The 12,096-nt window shown below is 38.5% G+C and overlaps 1 protein-coding gene across 14 annotated transcripts in view; it reads right to left on the reverse strand.

The window, feature by feature from the left end:
• Positions 1-12,096, reverse strand: part of PLEKHG1 (pleckstrin homology and RhoGEF domain containing G1) — a 159,729-nt gene that overhangs the window by 89,286 nt on the left and 58,347 nt on the right. For all 14 annotated transcript variants that reach the window (XM_083828434.1, XM_083828423.1, XM_083828430.1 and 11 more), the window contains one exon: positions 8,407-8,481. In XM_083828434.1, coding sequence (XP_083684560.1) covers positions 8,407-8,455 — 49 coding nt within the window. In that variant the 5' untranslated portion in view covers positions 8,456-8,481. The remainder of the gene's footprint in view (positions 1-8,406; positions 8,482-12,096) is intronic.

A 12,096-nucleotide genomic window follows, 5' to 3' on the forward strand; every position in this document is an offset into this window, starting at 1 on the left:
TATTACTCATAGCTGGTTATTTAATATGTGCACAGTGTTTATAAGTGATGATACGGCCTTTATAACTTTTCATACAAAAGCAAAAAGTGCACCAAACTCAAGTGCTACACTTCCTAACTGCTTCAGAATGAAGAATGAATTACCACTGAGTCAGAAAAGCAAAAGTAATTATTTAAAAATGGGATCATCAACACATTCTAAGAAAGAAAAAAAAAAAGCATACTATTTTCCAAAGCTCAAGGTTAAACAGTTCAGGCCACAATATCCTGCTGCACTGATTAAAGGGACATAACCAGCAGATGGCTGGAGCAGCAATTTCTGACTAGGCACCAACCAGCCGGAGCACCAGGGGAACTGCTGGGTATCTGAAAAACAAGTCATTGTACCAGTTAATAGCAAACTTTTGTGATCTCTGATTTAAACACCACTCCGGAGAAGAGCAGATTTTACTGTACTCAAACATTTCACAGCGTCCAGCACAGTCTGCCTGTCACCACCCTTCACTGCCTGAGATCAAGGCAGCAACAGCCACTGCTGCCCACTCCCCTCTCCACTCCACTGACCTACCTGAGGAAGCTTGAAAGGCACATCCAGGTGACACCCTGTTGGCAGCTGAGAAAAAAAGTAGGACCCAGCACAGCCCAGTGACTTAGATAGTCAAAGTGATTTAAAAAAAAAAAAAACGTAAATTGATTCAATATTGTGGTGTAACGCATCATAACACAACCAGAGAATTTGAGCCGTGCTGTAGAGCACAAAGCTGCAAACAGTCTGGTTGCAGCAAAGTAGCTGCAGTGCAAGTACAGCAGAGCACCAGTTTTTGTTTTGGCTGTTACTAATACTCAAGCCCAGTGCACTAGAGCTAGCCCAAATTTTTCAAAAGAGTTATGACAACAGTCATTACACATTATAACAACTAGTATTTCAAAAAAAAAAAAAAAAGATGTTCTAGCCTCTCTTAGTATGCAGACAGAAGCCAACAGTGAGGAACCTGAAACTCAATATCCAATTTCATTGCCCTTCTGCTTGTCTTTTCTCCCATTTTAAATAAGATTTCAAACCTGCTTTGGCTTCACCACCTCCTTTTATAAGCACTAGGGTTAAAGATTTCAGATACTGCTTTTATACAGACACTGTGTCCTCCTTCAGGGTATGACTTTTTGGGGGTTAAAAGCTGATACAAAATGAGACTATGAATAGTAAGGAAAAATAACTCAGTACAGGAAGATCATATTGCTGAGGACAGTAAGAACATAGCAAGCATGTACTGTATTTCATCCCAGCATTCTTCTAGCTTCCAACCATTTTCAGCTCAAGGGATTTCCTTGGTTTGCAGCAGCTTTTCTATTTGGAACTCTTTTCCAGAAATTTCTCTGGTCTCCCCTTCAACTCATGTGAATTTTTACATTCACACTGTCCTTTGTCAGGGAAGTCCACAAAATCTACCACCTTCTGCATAAACAGTCACGACCTTTTGTGTTGAATATCACGCATCTGAAGTCATCTGATGGCCACAAGTTCTCGTGCACATAACAGCACAGTTGATTTCTTTAAGGCTCACAGTAAATGCTGTTTATTCAGGACATCTCTTCCCTTCAGTTAGGCAACAATAAACTGCAGGAAACAGAAAGGAGCAAGGAATAAAAGCAAACTAGTTCCAGGGAACAGGAGCAGGTAGGTGAGTTTTACAGTCACCATCTACCAGCACGCTGATGCGTTTGCTCCCATCTCAGCCCAGTGATACACCATTAAACCTACGCTGCACTACTACCACAGTTATCTGTGACTTCACACGCACTTAGAATCAAAAAAAAAAAAAAAAGCTTTGTAAAAGATGCTTCATTTTTCCATTTATTTTATTTCTTGAAAAGGGGTATATTAATAATAAAGTGCAGTGGCAAATTTCTCCCTAACTATAGCATTTCCTTGCTAAGTGCCCTTACCCTGGGATTCCTGCACTGCAGGAATCAGTCTTGGCAAACTTTGGAGGCAGAAATTAGGCTATTTTCTTCACTGCATTTGAAGTGGATTTGAAGATTCATTGGGCAGTCTACAGATTTACATGGCTGTACTTGCATGTTTTTCCAGTGCAACACGCTACATATTACACCAGAAATAACATACAAACATACGTCAGAGAAATTATAAAACTAAACAAGACTTACCATGAATAACAGTAACAACTGTTAGGCTCCTGCTATTGTCATCAGGTAGGCAATGCAAGGAAAAACACTGCTGATACTATCAGAAAGTTTGCAATGATACCAACTTGTTGTCCACTGACGTTTGCTAGTGCCTGTTTACAAAGCACTGGCGTAGCATTAGTTTCCTTCAGGATGCCAGCAAGAAGCACAAAAACAGTAAGGGAGGATCCAGATGGAGGAATCTGTGGAACTTGCTTAATGAATGGAGGTAGGGTGGGCAAGGGGAAGGAAGAAGTGGTTGGGGGAGGTTAACTTCCTCACATCTTTCTCTTCAAAGATTTCTGCTTTTTAAGGCACAGAAAAGCAACCAGACAAGCTGACTGGAGAAACCTAATAAAGGTTCCCGCATCTGTACAACTTTCTAACTATTGCTCAGGAGGCATTTGAGAGATACCTCAAAAACTTTGAGTGTAAGAGCCTTCCAAATAGCTACCAAGGTAAACATCATGTTACAATGAGTTGATCAAAGGTATCATGACCAAAAACAAATAATATATATATATATATATATATCTCAGAAGTCCACAGGATAAAGCACTTCATTGTTATAAAAGCCATTCAGTATCAGAAGTATTTTCTTATGCTACCAAAAACAAACAAAACAACACGATCAAAATCAGTTTTTAATTCTCTAAGACAGATAATTCATGATGAAATAGCTACAATCATTCCCCTAAATTTTTGCAGATGACCAATTACCCAGCTCCAAATACCATTACGAGCAGTGGCTGTGAATGACAGCAGCCTCTCTCCAGTGTGAGAAGAGGAATTTACACAAGGGGTGAGGTACTCCTGTCACAGTCTAATTGCCAAGTGTTAACTATACCACAAGTTTAAGAGTGACTTTTCAGCAAACATGAGCAGAACAAATGCTAATTCCTTTGCAAGCTAAAACAGAAATACACTCAATCCACTTCCTGGTATTGACATAGTACATTGTTCTAAATGCATCCATTGTAAATAGAATATAATAGCTTTGCCGTAGGAAAACAGTTAAGAAAGTTATATGCGGATCATGGTGGGGTTTCTTGTTTTAATTTGTTTGTCTACCACTCCTTGAGAGCCACACAAGCTTCTTGAAAAAATATTCCTCCTGTGTGATGTACACACCCCTACCTCTTTGCAACAGTAGAACTTCAAGGTGGTGTTGTGGGGTTTTTTGCCTTTTTTTTTTTTTCCTTCTCCCTAGAGCACAAAGCAACCAGTGAAATTTATAAATGTACGTGTTGACTCAAAAGGGTTTGACAGAAAAGGCAGCAGTAAAGCAAATAATCTGCCCACTCACTGGGGACCCTCAAGTCAAGGACTAAGTCACAGAAACTTAATTACAGGAAACTCATTTCTCAATTGTCTGCTCCTGTCTGCTCATGGCTTAACCAGAGCAGTGGGTCAGTGGGTGAGGGGCAGGGAGGGGTACTGCTAGGTTAAAGCAACACTGACTTTTTTAAAATTTCCAGATAATCAGTTATCTTGCCAACACTTCGGTCAACCCAACTTGACTCTTATAAATGTGAAAGGCTAATTGTCAGACGTTTGTAACAACAAATACACCTTTTTTGAAGACCACTGGTAGCATGAACATTTCTCTGAAAAAAACAAGCAGTGATAAGATGTCTGGAAAAAATTAATGAAGTTCATATAAATGTTTATGCACTTAAGTAGCGGTGATATTTTAAACTCGAATAATTAAACACTCACTTCTTATTTCTGACTGTCATACTCTGGACCAGTGAAACATTCCCGTTTATCAGCAAACTGTATAAATGCTAAGTAAATATAGAGATGCATGTGATCAAAGACTATGGAAGTTTATCTTACAAGTCAATGCTAGAGCAGCTACTGGCATATATCTGGCAATTCTTTTGAGCAAACATTATCATAACATTCTGTAAGAGTATTTATGAAAACAAAACAATAAAACCTCTTATAGTGTAGAAATTTTAACTTGCACCAGCATTGATTTAGTATCATTAGAAGACATTAGTAGCATGTTTTTGTCTTGAGCAGAATGTGAAAATCAAGACATAACGTGAGGTTTCTAATATCCATTTTTATTCATTATTTCCTTTTGTTAAGAGAACATTAATTTCAGAAGTGACTAAAAGCAAAGCATCCAGATTAGCCCATAATTTGTTTCACTAAGCATTGTATGTGCTAAAGAATATTTTAAAATGTTTAAAGTGTACACACACACTTCTATATACGTATATGCATATACATTCACTTACACATACAATAAACACAAACGGTTACACAGCCTCATATACTCATGCACAGTTTCTTAATGATCCAGATGATCATTTTTGATCTCTCTTCTGGTATATGGGAGATTTCAAGTCACAAGAATCTTGTATGAATTCCATCGAAACATGCAACTTAAGATTCTATTTAAAAAAAATAAAAAAAACTGGTTGATTTTGGTGTCGAAAAGCTTTCCAGATTTAACTTTCCTTGATAACTTACTTGCAAGACACTGCATTATTTGTCTGCTTGATTCAACAGATGTCAGAAGCTAGTAAACACCACAAAAACCTTGAAAACATACACCAGCAAAGCACAAAGGACATAGCTGTAAGAGGAAGTACCATGGGAAAGAGGGCAAGGATTTGTATCCATGTGTCACTTGCACAGCAAGCCAATGTCCCACAGTTGCAGAAGTTCACACAGAACAGTTCGAGGAGTATGATACACCTACCTCTCTACAGCAACACTTTGATTACCTGTGCTTTATAAGTTCAGCTCCTCAGCAACCACTGTACGCTAACTGAAACTAGTCTTACAGGAATAATCAAAATGCCTTTGCTCAAGTCTTGTGTGTTAGGCTTGGTAGGCAGTGAAGCCCCACACAGCTACTCACTCACTGTCCCCATCCTCTCCCCAGCCGAGTGGAGAAAGAGAATCAGAAGGGAAAATAATTAGAAAACTCCTAAGTTGAGAAAAGGACAGGTTAGTAAGGAAATAGAAAAAGGAAACAAGAAGAAAAAAAAAAAAGGTACAAAAAACAATTGCTCACCACCAGTCTACCAATGCCCAGCTAATTCCCCGACAATCGCCCTATAAAACTTCCCCCTCCAGTTTTAGTGCTGAGCATGACTTAACATGATACAGGACATCCCTTTGGTGCATTTGGGCCCCCTCTGTGTCGCACCCCCCAGCTCCTTGTGCACCCCCAACCTCCTCACTAGCAGGGCAGCGTGAGGAGCACACGAGTCCTGGGCTCTGTGTGAGCACTGCTCTGCAACAGCTGAAACATCGGGGTGTTGTCAGCACTGTCTTCTCCAGAAATCCAGAACATAGTACTATACCAGATACTGTGAAGAAAATTGACTCTATCCCAGGCACAACCAATCCTTCATGTTCAGACCCTAGTGTGGTTTTTTGTTTGTTTGTTTGTTTTTAAATCTTTGTTCATCCTGTGCCACCTCCAGCCAAGTAAAGGAAGTGCCCCTGTTTTGGGGAAACTGAAAGATTTTGAAAAATCGCATGTTTCCTGAAAATTTCCTAGATTTTATCATTGTAATCTGTATTGTTTGAGTTTCCAGTGGTAATAGCAAACTTCTTTGTACTAGTTTGCATAAACATAAGTATCAGCGTGTTACATGCAGAATGCATTTTATGTCTTCAGGCCGCAATGATACTATGTTTATTTCTTGAGACATATACATAACACAATGTTTCAAGCCTTTATTTTCATAAAGATTTTATAGTTAAAGCTCTGAAATACAGCATCTACCAGGAGAGGGTTGCCTAGATGTAGAAAAATCATCTCCCTGGAAAAGCAGAAACCTTTTTCAGTGTTTATCTGTTCTTGATATGAACAGCACATCCATGAACTTCTAGTGTGAGAACTTGATCAATGAGGGGGAAGAAAAAAAAAAAGAGAGAAACCTCTTGCAACATACGTCCCTTTCTCCCTGAATTCCAAACCCACTGGGCACATGATGAGCTTTGGAAGTAGAGGAAATAACACTGCTGAAACGGGTTATTTTTCAAGTACATGAAGTCCGTGGCCACCCGAAGGCTTTCTATGTATTTTGCAAGAATGACCTCATTTTTACATCCCATCACACATTTTCCAAGATGCAACTAACCTATAATTGACAAGGTACTGAACAAGTTCCTCAGGGCAGTTTCTAGATTTGCTTAATTGCAAAGATGTTTCTGGAATTGTATTTATTTATTTACCTAAGGACACTTCTGGTGAAATGAAACCACATTTACAGAAACAAAAGACACACTGAAGGCTTCATGAGTGTCTTCCAAAAATGAAATGAAAACCAGCTTCCTGCCTCCCTCTCCTGTGCCTAGACATGAACGATCCCTTGTTCAGCTTCAACCTTGTAATTTGGGGCTGGAGTTCGCAGGAAAATATTTGGCAGCTGGTACCTGGGATGTTCCCAGCAACCTTAAAGACAGTTGTCTTCAGTGTCTCACTGACGCAACACGGTAGTTCTCAGTCCTCACCCATCCCTCTTAACAGGGGTCAATCTCTGATTGCCGGCATAAGGAGAAGAATCAGCCCGTGCCTGATGGCCGAGGTGACTGTCAATGACCCCACCATTAACAACGCTGCAGGATTCTTTCCGTTCCCTCCCCTTCCTTCCCCCAGACCCCTGCTCCCAAGGCCACCTACAACTCCATGCTATCACAAGTCCTACCCACTTTAACTCCTGACGTAAAGCCAAAGCACACCTTACGACTCACTTACTGGAAGTCGCTTATGTGGTAAATTAAAATGCACCAAGAGGAAATAAAGTTACCGTTCACAGAGAGACATTTTCCCCCAATTTGGTCAGAAGGTTTTACATTATCCCCTCACTAAATTTACCAGAACTCCTCTCAGAGGCTGAAGGACTGAACCACAGCATTATCTGCCACCACTCCACAGCCAGAAAAAAGAATCGATGCATGATATTTATTACCAGAGTAGATAATTATAACACATTTAGATTTCATTAGTACCTATGAGACCTATAGATGTGATCACATAATCTACTTTTAGGGAAGCAACCCGCAAGGTACATGACAATTGTTCCACGTCTTAATTCACAGCACAAGTGGAGACCTTGCTTTTAACTGGACTTAATTACAGCATTTTAGCATTAGATTTATTTAGAAGGTGAGCACACAAAATGTGTATCAGAAAGAGCACTCAATCCTTTGGAAGCCTAGCTGGGCTGTTTCTCATCTGGTATTGAGAGTTCTCATAGTAGCATATATTAATCTTTAAAAATAAATTAATAGAAAAGCCTTTTGCAATTACACATAGCTTAATACCCTTTACAAGGAAGGAAATTTCTTTCTCGCCTGTTATTGATGCACTTTTTTGAAGTTATTTTTTCAGCATGTTTGAGATGCCTTTCAAATGTCAACAATAAGATTTAAATACAACTAAAATACTTTTTAAAAACTAAACTTTGAGATGGGTATCTTAAGGTTTAGACAGAAAGCCTTATAACACAGCAGAGAGAATGCTGTATGACACAGTCTGAGCTGCAAGTTTTATTCAAAAATAAGGCACATATAATAAATACAAGACTTACATGAGGACAGGCATGATATAGACAGCAAGTGTATGGAAGAGTTACACAAGTTTTGTCACTAGACTGTCAGAAACACCCCACAACCTTGACATGAAACAGCAAATAATTTCTTTTATACAGTATTTTAATAAAACACAATTCAGCAGTGTTTCTGAAGGACTCAAATATGCAAGAACCTGTGTTTAGATAAAAAAAATAATCCTTAAAATCAAGTACCAAATATTCATATGTGGCAATTTAAAGTTAACGGATGGGGGGGTGGGCAGAGTCTTATTCTCAAAAAGACTTGAACATTTCAGTATTCCACTAATTTTAATGGAAGTCACACATTTTTGCTTCTTCTTTGTATCAGTCATCCCCCATTATAAATGCCAGCTTTGGTTCTATGAGACTTAAGTACCCCACACGAAAATCTGACCCCATTCCACAAGATCTCCCTATCTAAATGGGACAAAACTTATTCTCCAAGCGCGAAATCCTAGCAGCCCACTGGTTCTCCCCAGTTCAGATAGTTACTGCTACTTAAATGAATATGCACACACAAAGTCAGTTCAGCTCTTCCTTAAAGTTAAGGACATAAAGGGAAGTTTGCTTTTTGACTTACTTCACAAATATCATGACACTTCATGAAAATTAAAGACTTCTGAAGTCTTACTCACCTTCATTCCTGGGAACAGGTTCTGTACCACCAGGAGTTTTATCTGGCATCTCAGCAGGGACAGGCTTAGCAAAATCTAATGGACAGAAAGCAAACAAAAGAAAAGCGTTCTTAATCAAAACCAGTACATTTCAGAAGGACACTCCCCTGCCCCATGCCCACTCATGAAGGATGAATTTTCAGCTTTCATAATTTCCGTGTTTAGATGTAAGATATGTAAACAAACAAAACTCCCTAGCATTTATCTACAACACTGTTCCGTAGAACATAACTTGGATGTGAACAAATACTGTAGCATTCGTTTATAGGCAGGCAGGCCCTCTAATAAATCACAATGGTAGACTGGAAGTACTAATTACATCTGGTAGACTTCAGTCTTTGAGCTTGGATATTTTTCCTCACAAGTGAGAGTTTCTAGTCAGAGGCCTATGAATTGGGATGAAAGAGTTGCTTATACCTATGTACTGCTGAAGTTAACGAAAGAGTGGTCACTCAGAGTCACACCAGCCAGCATTAAACACAAAAACAGTTTAAAGCTTTACTGTGCTGTGGAGTACAAATGTTTCTTCCATCCCAGCAGTGGGCAGAGACTAAGGGCTTCTCAGGCAAGCAGTGGGCCCATCTCCTCTTAGCAGCATTATGTACCTCTGCAGTACTGCCTGATGGTCAACATATACTGGCTGGGATTTTGCATCCTTCTTTTTAACACCTTTGAATATTTTCCCACCAACAGTTGGGTTGACACGCCATTTTATATAACACAAAGCTTAAGATTCAGACAGGACGCAGTAGTAATAATAACAACAAGACAGAAAAGTAGGATTTTCTGCCCAAAGGAGACGGTGCATCACCTGGCAGAGACATTGCGTCAGGTGACAATTCAGATAGCTCACTGCTGTGGACAACAGTGCCCAGAGAGTGCAGCACTGTGAGGATTAACAGCCCAGCCTTGATCCCTAATGATGTCAATGAACCACCCTGTTTCCAGCAATGTTGAGACAACAGAGCTGATTCAACACAGAATTCAGACACTTATCAGACACAGGGTTCTGGTACACCTCCCCAGCCCATCCTGCAGTAAAACGGAGGCTGAACACTAACAAAATAAAAGGGTAACACTTTATTTCCTACGCAATTATTTTGTTCTCAAATTCGTGTGGTTTGTTTTGAATCCTATCAACAGACCTAGAATTAAAACTTTTCTTAACTAGCAACCAATTAATTTTACAATAAGTGCAAACTACACAAAATATGTAGGATTTCTTAAGCAATTTAAGTCACAAGAAGTATTTCAGGTGTGCTATCCAGGACAATTATATTTCTCATTTTTAATTCACTTATTTTTAAAAGCTTAGAAATACCTTAGATGCATCTAAGGCTATGATCCACTAACGCATCCTAAGGTTACATTCATTCAGCTAATTCATATTTAGCTGACGGAAACTCCTCTGCACGTGACTTTCTACGTCAGCCAGTTCATCTCCACTGAAGATAAAATCTGCCAGTTCTTACACAGGAATTGCCACTGATGTAGCACTTTGTCCTTAACACAAGTGTTACATCTGCAGAACATGACACATACTGAACATTTGGAACTACCCAAAAAGTCCTTCCTCAGCTCCCCAAAATTAATAGTGATAATGCTTATCCACCTAAGAGTCCATGCACATGAGTTCATGAACCACAGCTGGACAGTGTCACAAGATGAATAAACAAGCGTGCCCTCAACGGAATAGTTGAACAACTACATCTCCAAAATCTTTATAAATTTGCTGAAAAACCAAAACACGCTCTCCAAAAGACATTAAAAACATAAAATCTGTTGCTTAAAGAAGTTACTCCAAGTTAATTATGCATGCTTATCACGTCTAAACAGTTGACTAGAATAAACACACCAACTAACTCTAAAACTTGGCAAGCTCACATCCAACCTGCAATGATGTAATACATATTTGTGAATATTATGCCAGTTTATAATGCCAGTTATTTAGTAATTAAACAGTAAAGTAGACAGGAACTAGTTAATCCTTTTAGTACATTTGAACTAGGAAGTTATACCAATAAATACAATATTTATTTTCATGATTCATTTCAAGCTTCAAGAAAATGGTTTATTTAAATTCTACATTTTAAATAAATTATTTCATATCACAAATTCAGGATACTACACATTTAAAATAATAAAACACAGATATCCATGTATTTATTTCTGGTTTGTGTTGTATCAAGTTGCACAGTATTAAAATAAATACTAAGTAGAGTTCACCATGGAAATGTTTAGTGAGTAACTTACTGACATTAATGAAATAAAATTGGCAGTCTTAGACATAATTTTTGATTTTTACTGACACAGTTTGGATGAGCTAAATTGAAGCAAGGAAATAAAAAGTAATTATTTTTTTCTGGCCTCTTTTGCCTCAGTTTTTATTTATGTAAGTACAAGTTTCCTTGTCTAACATAGACCAACATCTCTCTCTGTTTGACCTTCCAAAGAAGTTACTCCTTTCTTTTGTGTCATCCAAAGTCAGTACCGGAAAGCACTTAAATTAAGACACCTACCAACATTCACTTCTCAGGAATTTAATGGAGTGCCTGTGCTCATCGCTGTTGAGCACAACCCATCATTTCCTGCACAAAAAACACCAGAATTCAAATAGGCATTGAATGACCTTGGCATTTGCAGTAATGGAATGGTAAATTGAAAGCTGGATCATTTGATTAACTGCACACAAAGGGTATTCATTTAACAGGTTCAGACATCCCATAGCTACTGCAGCACTCTGTTTCAGGAACTCACTCAGACAGTACAAGGCAATTTAAAGATTCGTATGCCACAAATTGCTTTCAAAGTTTACCAATTTAGCAACTCCACATTACAGTAAGAGATAGCAAGGGAGGCTCCACATAGGTATACCAGGTTGAAGAAAGTCAACCTCTGTGTCCTGAAAAACAAATCTTCAGAACACTGTCTAGAAACAGTTGTCACTCTCTGTAATGATTTTCATCAAGGAAACAGTCTGTGAAACGTGTTGCCATTCCCTAGCTTTTTCTAAACTGCATTGGAGAACAGCAGTACCAGAACAGTTCAATGGGCGCAAACTTTATACTACCAGTATACAGCCTTCACCATTTTCCCGCAGCGCTGTCAGCAATTTTAAGTGTTCCATCTATAAATTGAGGTCCAGTTATGTGACACAGAATAGTGTTTTAAGGGAATTCTTTAGAAAGTATGGAAATCTATGTATTTCAAATACTAAAAGTCTGTTTTCCTCCCTGCTCTCTCGTTAATGCAAATTGGTTCCATACTTGCTAGATGTTGCAAAATAAACAACTTAAATTCCACTTTTTTCTCCCCCCCCAAAAAAAAAAAAAATTATTACTCCTAGACTTATAACCAAGTAACCACGTTTTCTCTTCATTTACCCCAGAAAAACTTATTTATTCTTTGTTTCGCTTTAGTTTTCTTCTCTGAGATATATAGCAAACCTAGTGAAAGGAGGAAAATTTAAATAGAAGAAACACTGAACTCCACCCTCACCTCCTGTAACATGCCAAGTTCTCAATGACTCAAAAACAGACGTTTATAAATAAATCAATAAAAAAATGCAAAAGTTCATGGTTTTAATCTGGGAAGTAAATTTTTGATAAGTACTATTTACCAAAGCAGGAAATGAAGTCTCTCTTTCTGCAA

Source organism: Anser anser (genome assembly GCF_964211835.1).
Source record: "Anser anser genome assembly, chromosome: 3".
Classification (NCBI taxonomy): Eukaryota; Metazoa; Chordata; class Aves; order Anseriformes; family Anatidae; genus Anser; species Anser anser.